Source organism: Chrysochloris asiatica, unplaced genomic scaffold (assembly GCF_000296735.1).
Source record: "Chrysochloris asiatica unplaced genomic scaffold, ChrAsi1.0 scaffold00047, whole genome shotgun sequence".
Lineage (NCBI taxonomy): Eukaryota > Metazoa > Chordata > Mammalia > Afrosoricida > Chrysochloridae > Chrysochloris > Chrysochloris asiatica.
The window spans coordinates 9,636,518-9,659,032 of record NW_006408565.1 but is presented as its reverse complement, the minus strand read 5'-3'; the positions used below and the strand labels follow the sequence as shown (position 1 = coordinate 9,659,032).

Below are 22,515 nucleotides of genomic sequence, written 5' to 3'. Positions count from 1 at the left end.
CTCCACATCTGACTGGCAAGTCTAGGACTTGGCTGAAATGTGAAGACCCCCAGCAAGATGGATTGGCAAAGTGGCAGCATCAATGGGCTCAAGCATGGTGACAATTGTGAGGTTGGCCCAGGACCGGGCAGTGTGTCATTCTATTGTGCATAGAGTCACTGAGTCGGTACCGACTCGATGGCACCTAACAACAACAACAACATAGGCCTTGCACCCCCAGTTCTCTGAAGGTAGTCACATAACCCCTGCATCCTAAAATACAGACATCAGGCCTTCATTGTTGGGTTGGGAATTAATGAGGCTTTGACTAAAGGACGTTGCCTTTGGTCAAAGATCAGAGAAGCCTGGCCACAGAGAATTACCTGGGTGCCATGCAGAGGGTCAGTCCTTTGTCTCCTGGTGTGCCCTGTGTACTTCTACGTGGCTGTATCTCCATAGGAAAGCCACCACTGGCATTTCGAATATAGTGCCAGCCCCGGAGCAGGACCCATGCCCATGCCTCACTTCTGAGTCACTGCAGATCATTCTAGGCTGGATTCAGGTTCCCCACTGACTTTCTGTTCTTGTCCCTCACAGGAAGACAACATGGCCTTTGGGAAGCCTGCCAAGTAAGTGATAAATAGCCATATGACTGCCCTGAGGCCCAGCTGGAGCCAGCACTCTGAGGACAGGTGTGGAGGGGAGGGGCATCCAGGGTCCAGCAGAGCAGAGCAGCCCTGCACTAAGCCCCCACCACATGTCAGGCCCTGGGCTAGCTCCTCCATCTACAGACAGTCCCTCCATTGGAAGGGTGAGGAAAGGGGAGTGACTATTCAAGGCAGCTGTTAGGAAGTAGTGGAGCTGGGATCCATACCAGATCTGTCTCACTCCAAAACCTAGACTTTCACCTGCTCCTCATGGGGGCGAGCAAACCATTTAGAATATAAGGGAGACTTTGTTTAGAACGCTTTGCTGGTAAGTTTGGTTGGAGAGGACAAAACTAACTGAGGCCCCTGAAGGCTATTGGTGGTTTGTTGAGCTTCAGTTTTTTTCTATCTTGGGGACCCACTTCAGCTGCTGGCCTGGTGACAGTGCCTCGGTTAGCAGTATGCCCAGAATAGTATCTGGTGCTCTTTGCCTATGGCTACCCTCAGGAGAGACAGATGGAGTGGCAGCCCAGGATCCAAGTGCTCACACAGCAGAGGCAGCCTGGAGTGGGCTCCCCTTCTGCTTGCGCCTCCTCAGGCAGGTGGAGATGTGATCCAGGAGCCTCCTAGCCAGGTGATGGCAGCCAGGCTGCTTTTTGAGAACACGTTTACCAGGCAGGAGCTCTTGAGCATCCCCAGCCCCGGCCGCTGTCCTGGACTCTCTCTCCAGGCCCTTCTGCCTAGCCATTCCCCACACAGCAGCCAGAGGGCACTGTGACCCCCAACACTCCTAGGTTCAAAGCTCTTTAAGGCACACTCGGTGCTGAGAACATCAGTTCTCATCCAGCTTCCAGTTTATGAACTTCAGCTCTCCCATCTTGCCTTCCATTCATCCCCAGCAAGCTGCGGGGAGCCCTCAGGGAGAATGCTGCTGGTATAAGCGCCTGAGTGTGTTGTTCAAGTCCCCCACCTCTGCATTTCCAGCCTCACCACCCACGTTCCACCACCTTGTGCCTTATGAATCCCCCAGTGGTACAGAGTCATACTTTCAGGTACACACTGCAGTTTTATGCCTCTCACTTTAGTCAAGCTCTTCCCCCTGCCTAGAATGCCTTCCCGTTTCTTGGACCTGACTGACTCCACTGCCTTCAGACTAGACTCAGGTGTCACCTCCAACTCATACCTCACCCCCAATTGAGTTAGTTGATCCATATCCTGCCCAGGGTCTGCTGTGTGACTCAGCCCCCGGACCTGCAGCCTGAGCACTGAGCTCAGAGCCAGGCACAGAACAAGCATCCACTGGGGAATGTTTGTGGAGCTGAGTGGCCACAAGGGAGTAGAGCAAGTTCCCAGACCCCCTCTCTTCCCTCAGGTACTGGAAGTTGGACCCTGGTCAGGTATATGCTAGTGGGCCCAACGCATGGGACACAGCTGTGCATGATGCCTCTGAGGAGTACAAGCACCGCATGGTAGGTGGGCTGGGACAGCAGGGACTCCTGAGGATCCGAGAAGGTGCCCTTGCAGCCCAGCCTGACCCAGCCCTTCCTGTGCCTCCAGCACAATCTCTGCTGCGACAACTGCCACTCGCACGTGGCGTTGGCCCTAAACCTGATGCGCTACAACAACAGCACCAACTGGAACATGGTGACACTCTGCTTCTTCTGCCTGCTCTATGGGAAGTATGTCAGGTGAGCTGCCTGCCCACCCACTGCTACTTCCTCTGGGGCTCTTCCACGGGCCCCAGCAGGGAGGAAGCAGATGCCAATCGGAGCCTTGAAGGTTCCAAGACACTAAGCTGGGTTCCTGGAGGAGCGGGAGGTGGCTGTGCTGAAGACAAAGAGCACTGGACTCAGGGTCCAGCCCCACCAGAGTTCAGCTGTCACTTGCTCAATGTGAGCTCGTGGGATTACTGATATAGGCTCTCCAATCTGCACTCTCCCATAACCCAGGGCTAATGATTCCCACCCTCCAGAGGACTGAATCTGCAGAGCCCCGGCCTCAAGTAAAGTCAACACCTAGGTGCTCGCAGGCTGCTGAGGTCATCTAGCTGCTGAGGTGATCAGCCCACAGGTCCCTTCCCAAGCCTCCCTCATCAGGGGCAGGCCTCTGGGCAGGAGGCCTTGGGTAGGCCAGGGGGACCTTTGCAGCCATAGCCTTGTGAGGTCAACTGCATTAGTCCAAATTCACATGTAAAGATGTGCACAGAGAGGTTGAGTAACTAGCCCATGGTTCCACAGCATGACCATAGTAGAAGCCAGAGTTGGGAGCCACCTTCCCGCATCTTTAAGAATTGAAAAGGAAGCTCTTGAGAGTCTTTTTCATTCTTGGGAAAATTTTAGAGGTTCCCTGACTTAATTTCCCTCATTGTATGGAGAGGGAAAAGCTTAACTGGTCATCTGGAAACTAAAGCAGAGCCCGATTGGTTCCAACAGTAGGCAGAGTCTATTGGCTTCCACCTTCAAACTGGGGATCCTGGTCCTCTTCCCAGAGGCAGGCATGATTATGGGTAGAGCCACTGAGGACCACAGAGGTGAGCACACGTCCTGTACCACCCACTGAGGTATAAGTAAAGATCCACTGGGAGCTTGGACTGTGCCCTTGTCTAGAACCATGGATGGTGGTCCTTGATGGTGAACTCCGGACCCAGCCTAGTCTGGTGGTGAGAGAATGGTTCCAAGGGCTTCCTTAGGGTCAGCAGACCTGTCATGGACCTCTGGATGGACAGGCTCTGGGATGCTCCCCTGGCCTTTCCTACCTACCCCCTCCTCCCTGTCAGCGTTGGGGCCTTCGTGAAGACCTGGCTGCCCTTCATCCTCCTCCTGGGCATCATCCTGACCGTCAGCCTGGTCCTTAACCTTCGGTGATGGCTGTCCAGTGGCCCCGGCCCCACCAGGCCCTGAGGAGGCAGCGTTTTAGTGCCAGAATCTTTCTCCTCACTCCAAAAGGCAGGACTGAGCCTACTGGTTTTGACCAGGATTCTGGACTAGGTGGGGTAGAATGGGAATGAAGAGGAGCGTGGGGTGGGGATGTTTGTTGTGTCTCACTAGCCACTGCCCCCTTAACCAACCTGGGCTTGTGTCCTGTGACCCCTGCCCTTGAAGTACTCCTTCGTTTGTCTGGTGGGAAGGCCTTAGCTTCCTTCGTTGTAAAGACCCTTCTGTCCCAACTGGGCCACTGCCTGCTGAGCTCCTCCTGCCACAGCCTCTCTGGCACATCAGGTGTCATTCTTGGGCCCAGTGCCCAGTGGGAAGAGAGAACATTTGAATCCACTGGACAAGGCAACACCAGGACCAGAGCTGATTTGGATCCTGCCCTCATGCTATTAACTGTGGTCCAGGGGCCTAGGGTACACTAAGCAGTCTCCCTAAGTTAAACTACCCTGCCTAGGGCTTTCACTGTTGGCCTCTGGAATGATCAAGAGGGACTAGATGCCACCTGCCCCATGTTTGCCAGAAGCTGCACTAGGGGTAGTTGTCCTTGTCCTGGTGTCTTCCAGCCCATGTAGCCACCTCCTCCCACACTTCAGGGCCTCCCAGCTCCTTGGGCCCACCTCCCCTGCAGTTTGGGTCCTGGGCTCCTCCAGCCAAGTGGGGAGGTGAGTGTAGCTGACATGTGCCAGAGTCACCCCCACCCTCCCCACCCCCCGGAGACAAAAGTAATGTAAACTTGGCCCAGCTCCAGGTGTGGGCCTCACTGGGGATAGTGCTCCTATGTCCAAGATGTGGAGGGGGCCATTGGAGCAGCCAATGCTATCAGGTTGCTGAAGGGGGCTGTTCCCACCCACCTGACTACAGCTCTCCTTTTCTCCAAGTTGTCAAAAAGGGCCCTGTGCTGCCCACCACATCCCTGCCCCATGGAGTCCTTGGGGTTCCCTGGGTGGGGCAATAAAGAGTTTTTACTCCAGACGGTGTCGTTTACTCGCTCTCTGTGGTCCCCTAGCCCCTCCTTGGCAAGGGGGCTGGGTGCCAGGGCCATGGCTGAGTCCTTTCAGTGCCTGGAGCTCACAGAGACACCAGCATCCCTCAGGTCCAGGCTGGGTCTGCTCCCCACCATTCCTATCATCCCACATCCACCATTGCACAACTTTCTTCTGAGGCTAGTGAGTACTGAAACCATTCCCACAGTCTCTGTTGGGGAGACCATGGCAGTAGCATTAGGGATTGGGCTAGAAGGCTTGTGCTTTCACTGAGCAGACCAGAGCCCTGGACATGTCCCCTCATCTGGGGTACACAACTCAGGATAAGCCCAAAGTCTTGGCCCCTACATAGCCATCTGTTTCACTTGGCCAAGTTCACCATGCTGACCCCCAGTGACCTGGTCACTGCCCTGCTCTATACAGCATATCGCTGTGGCCCTCAAGTGGTCATTCTGCAGCTCTAGCCTCCTCACCACCAGGGAGGCAGCTCTGGCCTGCTTCTGTGCTCCTTGGCTTCCACCTGTTGAAATTATGACCCTCCCAAGGCCCAACCTAATAACTACCTCGGAATTCTTTCTCCACCCTGTCCTAGTGTCACTGTAGTTGAACTAGCAAAAGATTTTGGCTCTGATCCCCAGAGAACCCATTGTGCCCATCCTGAGGATGTCCTTGTCTGGAGAACAGACTAGCTGCTGGAGCAAGAGCCACTAGCTCTCCTAGACCCAGCAGAGCTGAAGTGCCTCCAGGGTGTGGCTGTGATGTACCCTCCTCTCATTTCCAAATCTTCACATAATTACATATTGGGGTCCAATTGAGAATTGGAAAGAAAAGAGTTTCACGCCCAAGGACAACCCACAGAAGGTGGATAAAAAAGGTTTTAAGACCTGCCTCAGGCAGCAGAAGTTAAAATTAACCTTGAGAAGACAGGACATAAAGCAGGTGCCATAAACCCCACCAACAGCTACTGAGTGCTTACTGTATGCTGCACCTTGTTTAAAAGTATTCTCACCAGCCCTATAATGTGGGTGCTATCACCCCCATTTTACAGGTGAAGAAATGTAGTTTCACATGATTCAAACCCAGCAGCCTGGTCCCCTTGGGGTCCCTCCCATAAGCTGGTGCACTGGGAGTGAGAGTGAGGGGCGGCTTTTTCTCTAAAAGGTGAGGAGGTGGTTCTGACTCATAGTGACCCTGCGTAGTTTCTGGGACTGGATCTGTACAGGAGCAGAAAGCCTCATCTTTCTCCCAAGGAACAGGTGGTAGTTTCGAACTGCTGACCTTGAGGTTAGCAGCCCGACTCAGAACCACTATGCTACTAAAGAGTGGGAGGCTACTACCCAAAAGGTGTGTCTAGGCTCAAGACAAAGAATCAGAAGCCCCTCTTTAAAGCAGTCCTAAGAAATAGCATCTTATTCTGTTTATAGAGGAAGAGAGTGAGGCTCACTGAGTTTGTGGACTACATGGCAGAGCCAGCATTTTAACACGCCTCTGTTGGCCTCCAGGCCCCTGGCCTTAGAGAGGAGTTGCCTAGAGACCCGCTGCAGTGCCGAGGCAGAGAATCACGGGAGAAGGGTTCTGAAGGGGGTGGAGGACTTCCCAGGAGAGTGCTCTAGCTGCTGGAGAAGGGGAAGCACAGACAGACCAGAAGTAGAGTGTAGCTAATGCTCCAGCCATGTAGAGGAGAAGGATAGGCAGGACCAGCTCATTCTCAGGCTGAGAAGGGACTGTCCGTCCAGGGAGGTGGTATGACTACTGCCGGTGATAATGTGTACAGGTGTGAAGCATATTTATAAGTGGACCAAAGGGTTACCCTGGTTGTCTACTGGCATCTGCCAAAGCTGAGGAATGATGAACTGCACTGTGTTTGACAAGACCTTCTGGTAACCCTCTATAGGGATTGAGTGTAGGACATAGACCAGGAAGTGGCTGAGTGGGGAGTGATACCTGATCCATGGGAGGTGGGTGGAGATGGGGCAGATACCGCAGCATTTAGTGACTGGCAAGAAGCAGGAGGCCTGGGGATAGGACAATGTTATGTGCCATGGAGTTGATTCCGATTCGGACTCACAGCGACCCTACATAGGGTTTCCAAGGCTGTAAATCTTTATGGGAGCAGAAAGCCTCATCTTTCTCCCGCGGAACAGCTGGTAGTTTCAAACTGCCGAACGTGAGATTAGCAGTCTGATGGGTAACCACAACGCTACCAGAGCGCCTTAGGGATAGGACAATAGGAGTTGTTTATATTAGGAGCTGTGAACCTCAAGGTCAGCAGTTTGAAACTACCAGCTGTTCCACGGGAGAAAGATGAGGCTTTCTGCTCTCGTAAAGATTTACAGCTTCGGAAACCCTGTACAGGGTCGCTATGAGTTGGAACCAACTCCATGGCACATAACAACAACAACAATATTAGTGGGAACTTGGGAAACTGAGGTTTCAGGTAGGGAGGGCCAGATGAATTCTGATGGAAATGATAGGAGGAGAGACAGAAAGTGTTTCCTCCTCCAAGGTTAGGCAGCAGCTCTGCTGGCAACCTGTTAAGTCAGCCTTAGGGACAGTCACAGCTTTAGGAAGGACTGGAGAACAGAGACAGAATGGAAATTTAGAACTCTGAAGAATAGACCATGATGCCTACCTGGCTTCTGAGAGATGAGAGGGTTCTAGAGAAAACAGCACAGGCCTCTGCAAACCGATGGACACAGAGTGGCAGAGGGATAAAGAGCTGCTCTGCTGTTGCCAGTGCTTGCTAGTACAGGTGTATGTGCATGGAGGAGCAGTGGGGTTTTTTTAATGACCATGGACACTGGACTGTGTTGGAGGTGCTACCTGGCACCTACTATGTCAGTTTATGCCTGCATTTTCTCTGATAGAAGGGAGTTCTACACTCTGCTATTCCTAATTTGCTAAGGAGGAAATTGCAGCTCAGAGAGCTTGAGACCTGCTCCAGGTTACACAGTGACAATTTACTTTACTTAGGGGTCTCACTGCAAAATCTGCAATACTTCCATTATTCTGACTCTTAGAAAGTGTTTTTTACTTTGCTTTCAAAGCAAGTCCCTGTCAGCAACCCAGCTGCCTGGGGAGGACTGCTACCCATTCTACAGATGTGGCAGTCAAGATGATAGATGAGGGATACAGAGTGAGTTCATAATGGAGCTGGGGCCAAACCTCAGGCCTCTACTGCCCATCAAAACCTCTGCATTCTCTGAGTGCTGGGGTGGTGAGTGCCCCCTGTGAGTCATGAATCCAGGCCCGGGTTTTGCGTCAAGCCCTGCTGAGAAGGTGTTTCCTCCTCCATCGTGGGGCTGGCAGCCTGTTGAGTCAGCTTTAGTCCCTCTCAGCTCTTCTCCTAGTCGCTGAAACTTGGCTGCCAGGGGAGCTAGGGTCACTCTACGAAGGTGTTTCCCCCATGCTGGACCCCTACAGGTAACACACCACGGGTCTGGGGTCCCCTGCCAGTGTCCTGCTAGGTACTGCTGCTAGGATCCTTCAGCACCCGCTGGAACCCTGGGACCTTGGGTGGGGGAGGCGGGAGTGTCTGGAACTGGAACAGTGGACAGATGGACAAACCCTTATATCGGTCGGATAACTCTGTCCTGTAAGGTTGGACTGGAGAACAGAGGACTAGGCACTTGATTCTGTCCCTGGAGGGGGAAGAAATTACTGGGAGGGGCTGCTGCTGGGGTCCCTGACCATAGATGCCCAAGCGGACCCAGGCAGAGCGAGAACACACCCTCCCCCACCCCCTCCACGTTTATACACACACACCTGATAGCTCCAGTAGGCCCACGAGCACCACAACACACAGCATTGGCTCTGACAGCACAGGAAGAAATACACACACAGTGCACACACCCAACACACACTGCACACACCCATAGGGTGCTATCACCCAGAGTGTCACAGTTAACAATCACCCATGCAGCATCACAAGGTGACAGGGCACGTGGACACACACCAGTGATACAATATTCACACACACAAAATACAGAAGCTCACAGAGCCCACTATACAAGATGTGTTCAGTGCCCAGACTCACACAACAGCACAATACGACAGAGATACTGACACAGACTCACACCATGCCACTGAGGGAGCCCCAAACTGTCTATATTGTAGCACCAGCACTGTGCCTAGAACACAGTAGCTGTTCAGGAAATACTGTGGATGTTGAACACAGCGCACTTTATTGACGTGCAGACGCCCTAGGTGCCTGGGGGAGGGGGAAGGGGACTTAGCCTGGGAGGGTACAGTACCTAAGGCGGTGGAGGCGGCAGGCACAAGCCAGGACCTGCTTGCTAAGCTGCTCTCCCTATCTCGGCCTCTGGGCTCTGCCTGGCATCTTGGCATGAGAGGGTACGAGATGGGAGCAGCAGAGAGACTAGACTGCCTGTGGGCTCAGGCTAGGACTTTGCTCATGGCCAAGCCATGGGCCCCTTGCCACGTCCACACGCCCCTCGGGGTTGGGCAGATGTTTTCCTTCCGGAGTCAACATGGTACCTAAGCAGCCTGAGCTACTTTGCCAGTCTTGGGCCACCACAGCCAGAACCCCAGCCAAATCTTGGACCAAGAGTGAGGGTATCCATTTGACCAGAGCAGAGGGACCCAGGGGCTCCAGGCAGGAGAGCAGGACGGAACAAGCAGTAGGGGAATCCCTGAAGTGGAGGCCTCAGTGGGAGTGGGTGCGTGGGTGCTGCGGTTACCTCTGGGTGGGAGGGGGGAGGAAGTTGGGGGTGTGGGCTGGGGAGGTTGCCTCAGACAGGAAGGCCAAATGGGCCAGGGCAGGTTGGAGGAAGGAGCCCCAGGTTGGGAGGTTCCCAGGGCAGAGGGCTAAGCAGATACATGTGTATACATGTGTGTCTACATGGGTCTTGGTGTGTAACCATTCCCCATGTGTGCAGGGTTCTCAAGGTGACTTTCTGCATGTAATTAATCAAACTTTTCCTAACTACCTGTTATATGTAAAGTACTGCCTTTGGGGGCAATGCCCCATCTTTACCTTCAAGGAGTTCATAACTCAGTGGGGAGGAGGTATGTTTGTGTCATGTGTATGTTTGTGTCTGTGTGATTTGGGGATACATATTTGTCCTGGAATTTACTTTTGTATATGTGAACATGTCATAGGTTCGTGTCTCCCAGTCTGTGCACATACCTGTGTGCAGACTTAAGCATATGTGTGTGCACATCTCTTGGTCTGAGCATGTGGCTGTGTCTGCATAGCTTTATGTGTGCATTCATCTCACAGTTGGTATCTGTGCCTCATGTACAAGTGTATTCATGGCTGTGGGCTCTCTCTCCAAGGTTCTCTGTGTGTCCCTACTTCAGGGTATATGTTTGTCTTTGTGTTCCTGAGTATGTTCATGGGTCCCTCTGTCCATGAGTGCTTCTCCCTCCACCTGACCTCAGCCTTCATGGGGTGGCACCCTACTACCATCTGGACTCAGTATTGACCTAACTCCTGGTCTACCCCAGGGAACCACGTGTGCCCAGCTGGGGTGCAATCCCCAACTGATGCCCCAGAAGGACCACTCATCTCAAGAGAGGCTCTGGGTCCTGCCCTCCCTACCCATGGCACAGGGGCCAGAGCCTGAGGCCGACAGGCTGTTGGACCTCAGCTTTCTGACAGAGGAGGAGCAGACAGCTATTGCTGATGTCCTAAAGCGAGATGCCCACCTGCGCCAGCTGGAGGAGGGGCGAGTCAGGTGAGGGAGGACAAACCCTAGCCTGAGGAGTCCAGAAGGAATGGCCTTCAGGCACAGAAGGTAGAGGGTTCTTGTCTTTGCTCTTTGGTCCCCTCTTGGCCTTTGGTCAGCTCAGAGGTCATGTCCCCCAGGGTGGCTACACCCTTGGTCCACTCACCACTCTGCAGCTAAAACTCTCCACATCTGCTGTTGAAATCCACTGTGGATACCTTCTCAGCATCTCTGTCAGGAGCAAGCTCCTCAGGATGTCCACAGGGCTTCCCTGAATGGTCCCTACTAACCTTTCCCACTTCATCTTTCACCAATAACTCCCACTCCCAACACACATACACTTATGTGCATATGAAGTATTACACTATAGCCACTCTGGGCTCCTGTCTGTGAACACAGCATGCCCTTCACGCCTCTGCTCTTCCTCCTGGAAGTTCACAATGGTAGAGGAGTAGGGGTTAGGGATTTTATCTGACTTTCCAAGCAGAATCTCTTCATCTGTAAAATGTGGTTAAGGAGTCCTACCTCAGAATCAAATGGAATTATGCAAGTGTGGCCCACAGTACTCACTTAATGAACAATAATTATTATCCGTATCTACCTGGAGAGGAACATGGTAGCTGCATACAGTAAGCACTAGACAGCAAACCACAAGGTCCACAGTTGGAGCCCACTAGTGACTCCAGGAGAGAAAGATGAGATTTTACGCTCCCATGAAGATTTAGAGCCTCAGACAGCTCTATACAGGGTTGCTATGAGTTGGAACTTAACAACAACCACTATCTGGAGAACTCCAATTTGTTCTTCAAGAAGCAATTCAAGCACTGTCTAGTCTAGTAAGCCCATCCGAGTTCCCACAGGCCCTGTCGTCTATGATAACACACCATAGTGTACTTGTCTATCCTGGACTCGGTCTCCCCACAAACCTGACCACATCCAAAGCAGAGATCAAGTCTAATTGCTATTGCTTCCTTGGTCCTGGTACAAGGCCTGGCACAGAGTGGGTAGCAGAAATGTTGGCAAGTGAGTGGTGATAACCACTCCCTGCCTTCTCCCAACCCCCATCCTCCAGCAAGCTCCGGGCCTCACTGGCAGACCCTGGGCAGTTGAAGATCCTGACAGGCGACTGGTTCCAGGAAGCACGGTCCCAACGGCACCACCATGCCCACTTTGGCTCTGACCTCATTCGTGCTTCTATCCGCTGGAAGAAGAACTTCAGGGGTGAGAGAAGACACCACCACCCCTGAGGTTGGGCAGGTCTGAGAGAGAGAAGACCAGTGGGTTCTGGACCTGGCTACCCCTGATATTCTGTGTCTTTGGGTGGGTACTACTCCTTCATGGGCTGCAGGAGGTGAGTGGGCAAGGACCTCTCCCATGAGTCACAGCCAAACTGCCTGAGAAGGGGGCTTCACAGAACTTCTCATCTTGGCCCAGGTGATCAGGTGCTGTGCAATGATGGAGAAGCTGAGGTTACTGGGAAAGAGAAAGAAGAGGAGCTGGAACTCAGGTGAGGGGGCATTGTGAGGAATGGGTAGAAAATCGTCTGGGTTCCTTTCCCTGACAACCACCTCCTTCCACTTCTCACTTCTAGACTCCCCATAGATGAAATCCCCCAAGAAAGGCTCAGAGAGGCTGAGGTGAGTAATGAAGGACTGATTTAATGAATGAATGATGCAGCACCCCTGGGGTAGAGCTGGGAATGTGCTGGGAAATAGAACCCTCCTGGTGTGGCTCTGTAGGATAAAGCACTGGACCGAAAGGTCAATTTGACCCGCAACGTCAGTGGTTCAAACCCACCAGCCACTCTTCGGAAACCCTATACAGGGTCCCTAGGAGTTGAAACCAACTCAACGGCACTCACTTAACAACGATAGGAATTAGGAGTCCTGGTGTGGTGCTGTAGGATAAGCACTGGACTGCTAACCACAAGATCAGCAGTTCAAATCCACCAGCCACTCTTTGGAAACCCTATACAGGGTCGCTCAGACTGGAGGGAACTTAAACAACACAACAAGAAATCTGGAGCCCTTGGACACACCTTTCGGGGTTGTGTCTCAGCATCCCCCTTTGTCAGATGATGGAATGGAGCTGGGCTATTAGGGAACCTCAGAATCTGGCTATGGGCGAAATGAAGACAGAGCTGGGTGAAGTGGCCTCTCAGTAGGACCTTGAGAGTCAGGCAAGGCAAGTTCTAAAGTTGGAAGGGGTGTGAGTACTGGCCCAGCTGGTCCCACAGCTGGCCTCCACCCTGCCCTGAGGGCTGAGCTAAATTCAAAGATGGGATAGCCTTCTAGAGCCTTTGACCCCTGACCTTATGGTGACCCTTGACTTTTTCCTCACTAGCTCCCACTTGTAATTTGTAATCTCTACCCCATGATTTCTACAGGGGTCTGATTTCCCCTCACCATTGGACCCTTCAAAGGCTTCTGATTATGAGGAGGAGCCTCGGGCCCAGGAAGGTGAGTGGGAGTGGGCAACATACAAAGGGTGAGGGGAGCCGAGGCAGTTTTGTGTGACCCCGACCACCAGTGTTCCTCTTTGTCCTCCCGTGTTGGGGAAACTCCGTGTGGCCTCCACGGAGTCCTGAATCTGCCGGCCATGAGCGTTAGAAACCAATCCCTCCAAAAGTGCTCAGGGACCGGCAGGTATGAAGACAGCTCAGCAGCCTGTGCTTCTCCCCAGCCCCCTGCCCCGGGGTAGCGCAAGTCTATGAAGACGCGGAGCCAGAGCCGGAGCCGACTAAGCAAGGAAAGGAGGTGCCGCGGCCCCCGTCAGCGCAGGTAGGCGGGAGCGGCCGTGCTGTTCTCAAAACCTGGAGTGGATGCGTCCAGGAGTACCTGGCTTGGGGTACCGAGCCGTCGGGCCCGAGCATGGTCCTGGGAGGGATGGGAAAGAGGGGACGCCCTGGTCACTCTTCCTACTTCTCAGGTTGAGTTGTTGCCCAAACCCCTGGAGAATGGGGAGGAGGCCCCGGGATCTGGCCCTTCATTCGACCGCATGCTCAGCAGCAGCTCTTCGGTGTCCAGCCTCAATTCCTCCACGGTGAGGGGATGAGGCGTCAGGTTTCGGAGGGAGATGGGCTCCTTCTCCCTACATCCCGAGGCGTAGCCCCGGCCTGACCTCGAACCCGGACCTGACGCTCCCAGCCTCTTCTCCCCTCCCCCGCTAGCCACTTCCTAGTGCCCTTCACCTCTCCACTTCGGCCCACCCCCACCCCTAGACCCCCGCTTAAGTCCTTGCGCTCCCCTCGGCCCCGACGTGAGCCCCATTCCCCGCCCTGACCCCCCATGCCCGGCCTGCAGCTGAGCGGCAGCCTGATGAGCCTGTCGGGGGAGGCGGAGGCGGGCGCCGTGCAGGTGTGCGGCTCCGTGCACTTCGCGTTGTGCTACGAGCCTGGCGCCGCCGAGCTGCGCGTGCACGTGATCCAGTGCCAGGGCCTGGCCGCCGCCCGGCGCCGCCGCTCTGACCCGTGAGTCCGGCCAGGGGACAAGGGGGCGTGGACGCCGGCAGAGGGGCTCCAGTTTAGGCGCGAGGGGAGCCGCGTTCACAACCAATCCCACCACTTAATCTTTTCTGGCCTTAGTTTCCTCATCTTCAAAATGGGAATGGTAACGATACCTACGATACCTACGTTGTTGGGAGGTGTGGAGATTCACTGAGATAACTCAAGTAAAGCGCTTATCGCTCGGGCTGGCACTTAGGAAATAGGAAACTTGTGTTCCGGGGGTGGCTGGACAAGCCCCGGGGTTGGGGAGTAAGAGCTAGAATGGCCCCGTCTTATCTCTGCACCTCACGTCGCCCTCCCCAGCTACGTCAAAAGCTACCTTCTCCCGGATAAGCAGAGCAAGCGCAAGACGGCGGTGAAGAAACGGAATCTGAATCCGGTCTTCAACGAGACTCTCCGGGTGAGCCTGCGGCAACGGGGCGCTACCCCCCACACACACCCCCAGTTAGTGAACAGGATGCCTCTAAGAGTGGCACTTTGTTCCTAGGCTCCATTCTACTCCACGAATGGCAAGAAGGCCCTCCCATTAGCGCGTGCTCCAGTATGTCTTTCGTGAGCGTGGTGATAGGCTAGACCCCCTTTAACAGGCACTCCCCAGGATTCCAAACTGTAAGAGCTGTATTAGGACCAGCCAGTTAACACTCCCGCAGCTCGGAAGCCGTCAGCGGTGGTGCTCCTTTATAACGCACACCTCCTGTCCCCAGTACTCCATCCCGAAGGCCGAACTCCGGGGCCGTGTGCTGAGCCTGTCCGTGTGGCACCGTGAAAGCTTGGGTCGCAACATCTTCCTAGGCGAAGTCGAAGTGCCACTGGACACGTGGGACTGGGATTCTGAGCCCACCTGGCTCCCCCTGCAGCCCCGGGTGAGGCCGCCGGTGAGGGGACCCTTGGCACAAACTCCTCATTCGACAGAGCCTCCCCTCGGTCTCACACCTTATGGCCATCTAAAGGCCTGGCCCCAAACAGCCCCATCTTTGCGGGTCGCTCAGATCCTTCCCGAACCATAGATTTCTCTCAATTATCTCCAGGCCCCGCCCCTACTAGCCCCGCCCTCCCCGCTAACCTTATCCCATTGGTGTCTAGAGATTCCATCCTCCTTTTCTATGCCTTGCCCCGCCCCCTGACGAGCTTTCCTCCCATAGGTCCCACCCTCCCCTGATGAACTTCTCAGCCGTGGGTTCCTCTCTCTGTCCCTCAAGTATGTCCCCGCCGGCTCCGAGGGTGAGTGACTGCCCTGAGGGATTCCAAGCTAGACTAGACGGATGTGGATCCCGGGCATCGGAGCACTCCTTTACCCTGGGTCAGATATGGATAGGAGTTGGGGGTTCTGATTCGTCTGTGAGGCAGGGCCTGAGCAGAGCATCTCTGCAGGCGCAGGACTGCCCCCGAGCGGGGAGCTGCACTTCTGGGTGAAGGATGCTCAGAACCTCGTGCCACTTCGTTCAGGATCCTTGGATACTTACGTACAATGGTGAGGAGCACAGGGACCTCGGCACTGCCTTTCCCTTCGCTTGCAGTGACGCTCCCAGCCTCCAGCTAACCCTTTCTAATCAACCTGATTCCCAAGTCTGGACTTTAAACATCAGCGACGGTGAAATGAACGGCTTGCTCTGAGCAAAGGCCTAGAGTCAGGAAAGTTTAGAACACCTTTGGTGAGCTGTATTCTGATATGACTGGCACCTATACTATGCTGCTGTTAAATGACTTTCTGACCCATAGCGATTTCCAAAGAGCAGCTGATGAGGGTTTCCAAAGAGCAGCAGATGAGCTTGAACGACCAACCTTGTGTTTCAAACCGACTTTGCAGTCCAGTGCATTAACCCACAGCTAGGACCTATAGGACTTGTCAAAAGGCTGAGGTTGAGACTGGGGAAGAGTTGTACACCTCTATGAAGAATCTGGAGGACGAGGTTGTAGGGCTTGGTGCTGAATTTATAGTCAAGTGGTTTTCAATGTAAGCTCCTGTTAACTGTAGGGATACCTCTGGTGCTGCCCTACTCAGGAAGTAAAATTGAGATAGACTAAACAGGTACTGCATTCCTATCTCTGATTCAACCAGAAACATTCTGCTTGTGAACAATATTTTATTTTGCAGATGGGGATCCAAGGCTTTCAAAAGTTTGGAAACTACTTCTGGGGGCAACAGGGAGTCTGGTTACTGAGCCAGGGAGTAGATTTGCATTTCAGAAACATTACTCAGGTGTCCCTTGAATCAGAGTTGAGACTAAAGACAAGACATCCAAAAGGAATCTGGTACAAAGGCCCCGGAACAGTGGTGGTTTGAAGCCAGGTCTCAGGTAGAAGTCACAGGACTTAACATAGTGAGGGAGAATGGGTAGGACTCATGGTTAGATGGGTCTGGAGAGTGTGAGAGGGTGGCCACCTGATGCCAGTACCCCTTCCTAACAGCTCAGTGCTGCCCGATGACAGCCGGGCCAGCCGCCAGCGGACAAGGGTAGTGCGCCGCAGCCTCAGCCCCATGTTCAACCACACCATGGTTTACGATGGTTTTGGACCTGCTGACCTGCGCCAAGCCTGTGCCGAGCTCTCCCTCTGGGACCATGGCGCTCTAGCCAGCCGTCAACTGGGGGGTACCCGCCTCAGCCTGGGCACCGGTGAGTGGGGCAGGTCCCTGGGGGGCACCAGTACTTAGGCACTTCCCTGCCCTTTCTGAAGTTTTGGTGTCTACTAAACTGACACTGGGGATAACTGGGCACAGCACATAATCTGAAACCAGAGAGGTGTTTCCTGGGACCTGGGCTATCTATGTGATGAGCCTCTCACCCTGCTCCCATCCACATCAGGCAGCAGCTATGGGCTCCAGGTACCCTGGATGGACTCCACACCTGAGGAGAAGCAGCTGTGGCAGACACTTTTGGAGCGGCCATGTGAGTGGGTGGATGGCCTTCTGCCCCTCAGAACCAACCTGGCTCCTAGGACATAGCTGCCCCAGGAGTCCCACCACAGCCCTCTCTCTGGACCCCCATCTCAGGCCTGCCTGTGGCTAAAGTCAATAAAGTCTGTCCTAAGGACATCTAGGAGTCCTGGCGTGGCGCTGTTGGTTAATACGCCAGACTACAAAGCCGTTTGAACTGCAAGGTTGGTGGTTCAAGCTCACCAGTCACTCCTCGGAAACACTATATAGGTTGCTATGGGTTGGAACCAACTTGACAGCACTTAACAACAACAAAGGACATCTAGGAATTTTGGTGTGGCACTGTGGGTTAATGCACTGAACTGCAAAATCGGTTTGAACCACAAGGTTGGTGGTTCAAGCTCACCAGCTGCTCCTCAGAAGCCCTATACAGTTTTGCTATGGGTCGGAACTGACTCGACGGCACTTAACAACAACAAAGGCGTCTAGTGGAATTCTGGTGTGGCATGTGGATTAATGCACTGGAATGTAAGTTCAGTTTGAACCAAAAGGTCATTATGAGTCAGAATCGACTCAACAGCACTTAACAACACCAAAGGACATCTGTGGGCTATTGTCTCTGGGGAAGGGGGGAAAGGGTAACAGTAGGAAAGAGCCAGAAGTGAAGGGGGCTTTGACAGATGAAGGAATGTCAGGCTGAGACACAAATACCTCAGGCTAGTCCCATACACATACACGTCAGACATCACCAAGACATGAGTAAAAAATGTTTTAATTGTCTTTGCCTGTTAGTGTTCAGTGTACTTGTGTGCCACTATGGCTGACTCCCTCCATTGTAGCTGGGCCTGGGCCCCACCATGCCTCTTCCACTTGCCCCTGGGTCCACAAGAAGCTACTTGTGTCTTCTTCATTCTTCCATCCTTGCGTCTGGCCTCCTGCCTCTGATGCCCTCATTCAGTCTCCTGGAAGCTAGGGGTGCCTGGCCTGGCTCCTGCTCGCTGCTCCAAGATGGCTCTCCAGATGCGGCACACCATTCCACCCCTGGGATACCAGGCTTAATGTGGCTCCACCAGAAGAAGGCCCTAGGCTCTTCTGCCTGATGCCCCAGATGCCTCAGGGGACCCAGTAGTCCCCACAGAAGAAGCTGGCCAGGCCTGAGGCCATATGCCTGAGTCAGCCTTGGAGAGGACAGGACATACCTGATGCCGGTGTAGATGAGGTCGTCTCGAGTGGCACAGGTGAGCAGGGCATGAAGGGTAAAGCTGTGGGTCAGCAGCTGGTTATGGACAAAAACCCAAAGAAACAGAGAGCAGTAAGACCAGAGACTAGCTTCTTCTACCAACACTTGGGGCCTCAGCTTTCTCATCTGTACAATGAGAGAGTTGTACAATGGTGGGGTGGTCAGCATCTTCCCTCTCACCTTCTGGATGGTGCCAGAATCCACACTCAGCTCTTGCAGCCACTTCACCAGACCCTGGTCGCCTGGGAATGCAGCTGTCCCTGAGAAGTCAGGTGGTTAGTTAGGGCTTATGTGCCAGAAGCTGCCTCCCACCCACCATTCCTGCTCTCCAGCCAGTCCCTTCTCACCTGGGGACTCAGAGGCCAGAGCACTGGTCATGGCCTCCCCATTCACCTGCTGTAGAGCCTGTTGCATCAGGACGTGGCACTCGCCTTCCTTCTCCGCCAAGACAGTTCGAAGCCTGTAGGAGGGCAGAAGGCAAATAGAATGCCGTGGTGGTGGTGGTGGTGGTGGGGTGTAAAGACTAATGGAGGTTCTGAGGCAGTTTACCTATTAGTCTCTGCTCGCAAGAGGCCCAGCTGCACCATCAGAGGCGGTGGTCCCAGCTCAGGCTCCTTTGGGAGTGGGCTCTGCTGAACAAGGGTCTCCTGTTCCTTCCCCTGGGACCTCTTTTCTTTACTTGGCTCCTCTAACAGTGGGGATACAGCCTCCTCCACCTCTGCCAATCCAAGTAGGTTGGGCTCAGATAAGGCCAGAACACCCATTTTGGGTCTCCAGACATTGACGGAAGACTACTAGTGGAGGGCGCTTCTATACCAGGTGCAGCCCCCTTCGGTCACTCCCCTACCATCTTCCAGCCGGTTAGCCACACCCTCTATAAAGACTCCCACTAATTATTTGCCACGCCCCCCAAAGGTTACACCCTAGAGGACTGGCGGGTTTGTGGTTATTTAAGTAGGAGTAGGTGCCATTCAGTCTCCTACCCGGGCCTAGCACAGCCAAGGCAGCCCGAACAGCACGGCTAAGTAGTGAATCTAGCACGAACATCCAGTGTGGGCGGATCTGGCGCCTGCGGAGGATCTTCTTCACCTGGAGCGGGAGGAAGGACGTGGCTGAGCTGGCTGGACCTTAATAGAAGTGAGATTAGTTGGAAAGGCCTAGGAGGTATCCTGTGTGAGAGAAATGGGGTGGGCGCGCGCTCAGAGTTAAGGGAGGAGCTGGGAAGCTAGGAGTGGGTAGATGTTCCTTTTCATGGAGAAGATAGGTGTCTTGGAACCTAAATCCTTGCTTATTTCCAGGCTCAAGGAGCTCACTACCTGTCAGTATAAAAGAGGAAGATGCTCAACGAGACGAATTAAGACAGTGGCCTGCGTCATATTTAAACAGTGTTTAAATACGGCACAGGGCAGGGCAGTGTTTCGTTCTGTTGTACATAGGGTCGCTATGAGTGGTAACAGACTCGATAGCACCTAAAAACAATCTAACAAACAGTGAAAGCTCTTCTCACCGCATCCGGGAAGGCAAAGAGTGGTCCTTGAAGAAGCATAGGTTCAAGGCCCTGGGCCCATAGTTGCTCTTGTAGCGTCCGCAGGTCCTGGGCCAGCAGCCGGCGGTTGGGAGTGTGGATATGTGCCCCAAGGCAGCGCAGTAGCTGTTCCACCTGATTCCTGCCAAGCTGAGGACCCTGAGAACGAACAGAGAGAGCCTCACTGAGTGTCCCCACATGAGAGCCAAGAGAGACGCTAGGGAGAAGGCATAACGCTCCCTGTCCCAGCTCGACCACCAGGGGGCGCCGGGGCGGGCCACCGTACCTGTTCTTGCTCCTGGCACAGACCGTCCGCCAGCGCAGACAGCTCTTGCTCAAGAACTGAGGACAGCATGGCCCGACGCTTGCTCTCCTGGTGCAGCAGGCTCAGCCCTGAACTCTCCTCAGGGGACGTGGGTTCCTCGGCCCCTGGCTCCTCAGGCACCCTGAGTGCATTAGGGAGTGACTGATGGAGGGTGGGGCAGCAACGCTATTACTCTTACGCCACCACCATCACAGGGTTTGAATTCTGGTTCTTTTACTATAATGCTTGCCTCATAGGGCTAAAAGAGATAACCAGGCACTGAGGAAGTACAATAAATACAAGTATGGGCATCTGAAAGAGGGCACAGTAGGCACCAAATGTCATCCTTGCAAGTGGGCAAGGTGCCCTGATCCCCAAAAAGGGATTTTTCTGGAGGTGGTACAAGGACAAAACCAGGCAAATGGAACCCACCCAAGATCCTAGGCTCTCACCGGAGTTGGCTGGTGCCCCCATAACTGAGGCAGCGTTTTGGGGGGCTGGGCAGGTGCTGAGAGGGTGCCTGAGGGCATGGGAATGTCTGGGAATGGGTGGTCGAGTCAGCTGAGGGAGTGGGACTGGCGGATGGAACATCTGAGGGAGGACAAGGCTGTCAGCCTAGGCCAACATCCCCCACCTCCTTGTCACCTCCAGAGCTTCCCTGCTCTTTCCCTCAACCCTTCCTAGTACCTGAGGGTCTTCGTTGAGCATGGCGCGGGGAGCCTGGGCTGCGGCTCCTCTTCCCAGGCTTCAGGAAAGCGTCCTCCAGCAGAGCCTGGGCATTGGCTCGAAGGCAGGGGTCTGGCTCAAAAGTTCTGAGGAGGAAGGCTTGGGCCTCAGCCGACAGAGAACTGGGCATTGGCGGATGTACCTTATACATGCCAACCTGGGGGAGTTCAAAAGGGAAAGCAAGGTACAACTTAAGAGATATTCAGGTCCCAGTCTGGCCCCAGCCCACATTTTCAGGCTAGGTTTTACCTGAAACATGGCAGCTTGTGGGCTCCCTAGCTCATGAAAGGGTGGGTGACCTGTGGCCATCTCAATTACAGTGCAGCCCAATGACCAGATGTCAGCTGCCTTCCCATACCCTCGTGGGCCTTGGTCAATGATCTCAGGGGCCATATACTGCAAGGTTCCTAGGACAAGACCAGGAACAATAATGTCCATCAAGTTTTATCACTGCAGGAGGCTCCAGGGCACCCACTCTGACCTCCATCAGTCAAAAGAGATTCCATCACCTACCCTGGTTATCAAACACCTACTCTGAGTTTCACCATCCACCCTAGGCTCCATCACCTGCCAAGGCTTCATTACTCATCTTTGGGTCCATTACATTCATAGACCCTGTCACCCACAGTAGGCTCCTACCAAATTCCTTCAATGGTGTCACCTATTTTCCCCTCCAACACCCACACTGGCCTGCATCAACACCCCTGGGCTCCATTTCAGGTGCTCAACTCAACTTTATCACCTGCCCAAGCTCCAAGTCTACATTCCGCTGCCTCACTCCTGGCTCAATCACTTGCCCTAGGTTTCATCTCCCCTTTAGGACTCTAACCCTACACCTAGAAGAAACCCCATTCTCTGCAAGACCCCAAGAGTTCTTCTGCCCAAGTCAGCCCCTGCCCCCTCACACATTATTACCTGTAAAGGTCTCAGTACAGGGTGTGATCCCCGCCAGCCTCTTGGAGGTGCCAAAGTCAGAAATCTTGAGTAACCCACTAAAGGTGTTGATCAGCACATTGTCTCCCTGAGTGTAGTACACATTCTGCTCAGTGAACCTGACACCAGAACTGGACCCCACTGTGGGACACTATCTCCTAGGAATCCCAGCCTCCTGGCCCTGCCTTTTTCAACCTCCTCCCCTTACCATCCCACCTATAAGCCCTTCTTGGAGCTGATGCCTGGTCTGGCTTCATTCATGAGCATCTCTTCTTCTCTAAGTAACTAACCTCCATGATGAATTCCTACCTTTTGCATAGTCTAAGTACTTTGTCTAAATTACTGGCCTCTGTCTAGGGTCCTGCCTCCCCCAACACGTTCCCTACCCACAACCCTTAGCAGGCCAGAGTGGGCCAACCACCTTGATATCCCGGTGTACAATGTGGTTGTCATGTAGGTAGCTGAGTCCCTGCAAGATCTGTCGGGTATAGAAACTAATGGTGCTCTCGTTGTCCTTCAAGGGTCCCCACACTGACCTCAGCAAGGAAGACAGGCTACCTGAGCAGATAGACAGTCTCAATTCACCATTGGTACCCATTTACCCCTGCCCATAGCTCTCTGCTCCTGGTCCAGGCACACCCATGTCATGAGCACACCTAGACTCCTCATTTCACTCCTGGGGGTGGAACAAGCAGGATAGAGAGCCCTAGGGGGAAATGAACCCCCAGGCCCACACCTAGGGTCCCATTCCCACCCCACTTGGGCAGGTACCTCCAGGCACTTCCTCCATGAAGATCTTGAGGTAGCCACCCTGGCTGGCTGAACCTAGATAGCGCACGATGTTCTTGTGTCGTAGGTGTTTATGCAGAGCAATCTCTTCATGCAGGGGCTGAGAGAACCTGGAGATAAGGAGAGAAAAAACAGTACTGGTATGGGCAGAGACCCTCATTCTTCTCCAACACCAGCTAGGCCATGCCCCCAGAGCCCATCCCACTCACAACCTCTTTCTCACCCACAGGTCACTTCTAACCATAGATCTACCCACTGATCCAGGACCACAAGAGTCCCTGATGACCCAACTATAGCTTTGCACACAGGTCCCTCCTCCAACCTCATAGTCTCATTCACTAGATCAGACCTCATGGATCCTTGAGTGCCCATAGCCTGACACCCCC

At 53.8% G+C, this 22,515-nt stretch overlaps 3 protein-coding genes across 4 annotated transcripts in view; 2 read left to right on the top strand and 1 right to left on the bottom strand.

Moving 5' to 3' along the window:
• The window catches only part of TMEM222 (transmembrane protein 222), an 8,513-nt gene extending 5,023 nt beyond the window's left edge, over positions 1-3,490 (top strand). Inside the window, exons 3-6 of the mRNA XM_006862241.1 lie at positions 577-608; positions 1,999-2,095; positions 2,184-2,314; positions 3,403-3,490. Of these exons, the coding sequence (XP_006862303.1) occupies positions 577-608; positions 1,999-2,095; positions 2,184-2,314; positions 3,403-3,490 (348 nt within the window). The remainder of the gene's footprint in view (positions 1-576; positions 609-1,998; positions 2,096-2,183; positions 2,315-3,402) is intronic.
• Positions 3,491-10,050: 6,560 nt separating this feature from the next.
• Positions 10,051-16,681, top strand: SYTL1 (synaptotagmin-like 1). 2 transcript variants are annotated; one of them, XM_006862240.1, is made up of 14 exons: positions 10,051-10,241; positions 11,305-11,453; positions 11,667-11,739; positions 11,824-11,869; positions 12,655-12,691; positions 12,915-13,012; positions 13,161-13,274; positions 13,535-13,701; positions 14,041-14,137; positions 14,442-14,600; positions 14,880-14,958; positions 15,109-15,208; positions 16,147-16,352; positions 16,542-16,681. In XM_006862240.1, the coding sequence occupies exons 1-14, from the start codon at positions 10,051-10,053 to the stop codon at positions 16,679-16,681; spliced, it is 1,656 nt and encodes a 551-aa protein (XP_006862302.1). The 2 variants fall into 2 exon arrangements, with proteins under 2 accessions (XP_006862302.1, XP_006862301.1); XM_006862239.1 differs by having other exon boundaries at positions 12,619-12,691.
• Positions 16,682-17,562: 881 nt separating this feature from the next.
• Positions 17,563-22,515, bottom strand: part of MAP3K6 (mitogen-activated protein kinase kinase kinase 6) — an 11,054-nt gene continuing 6,101 nt past the window's right edge. Inside the window, exons 16-29 of the mRNA XM_006862378.1 lie at positions 22,112-22,258; positions 21,762-21,898; positions 21,323-21,428; positions 20,657-20,814; positions 20,369-20,564; positions 20,134-20,272; positions 19,664-19,823; positions 19,360-19,536; positions 18,836-18,941; positions 18,402-18,570; positions 18,200-18,312; positions 18,033-18,106; positions 17,812-17,888; positions 17,563-17,653 (exon numbers count right to left, since the gene is read on the bottom strand). Of these exons, the coding sequence (XP_006862440.1) occupies positions 17,563-17,653; positions 17,812-17,888; positions 18,033-18,106; positions 18,200-18,312; positions 18,402-18,570; positions 18,836-18,941; positions 19,360-19,536; positions 19,664-19,823; positions 20,134-20,272; positions 20,369-20,564; positions 20,657-20,814; positions 21,323-21,428; positions 21,762-21,898; positions 22,112-22,258 (1,850 nt within the window). The remainder of the gene's footprint in view (positions 17,654-17,811; positions 17,889-18,032; positions 18,107-18,199; positions 18,313-18,401; positions 18,571-18,835; positions 18,942-19,359; positions 19,537-19,663; positions 19,824-20,133; positions 20,273-20,368; positions 20,565-20,656; positions 20,815-21,322; positions 21,429-21,761; positions 21,899-22,111; positions 22,259-22,515) is intronic.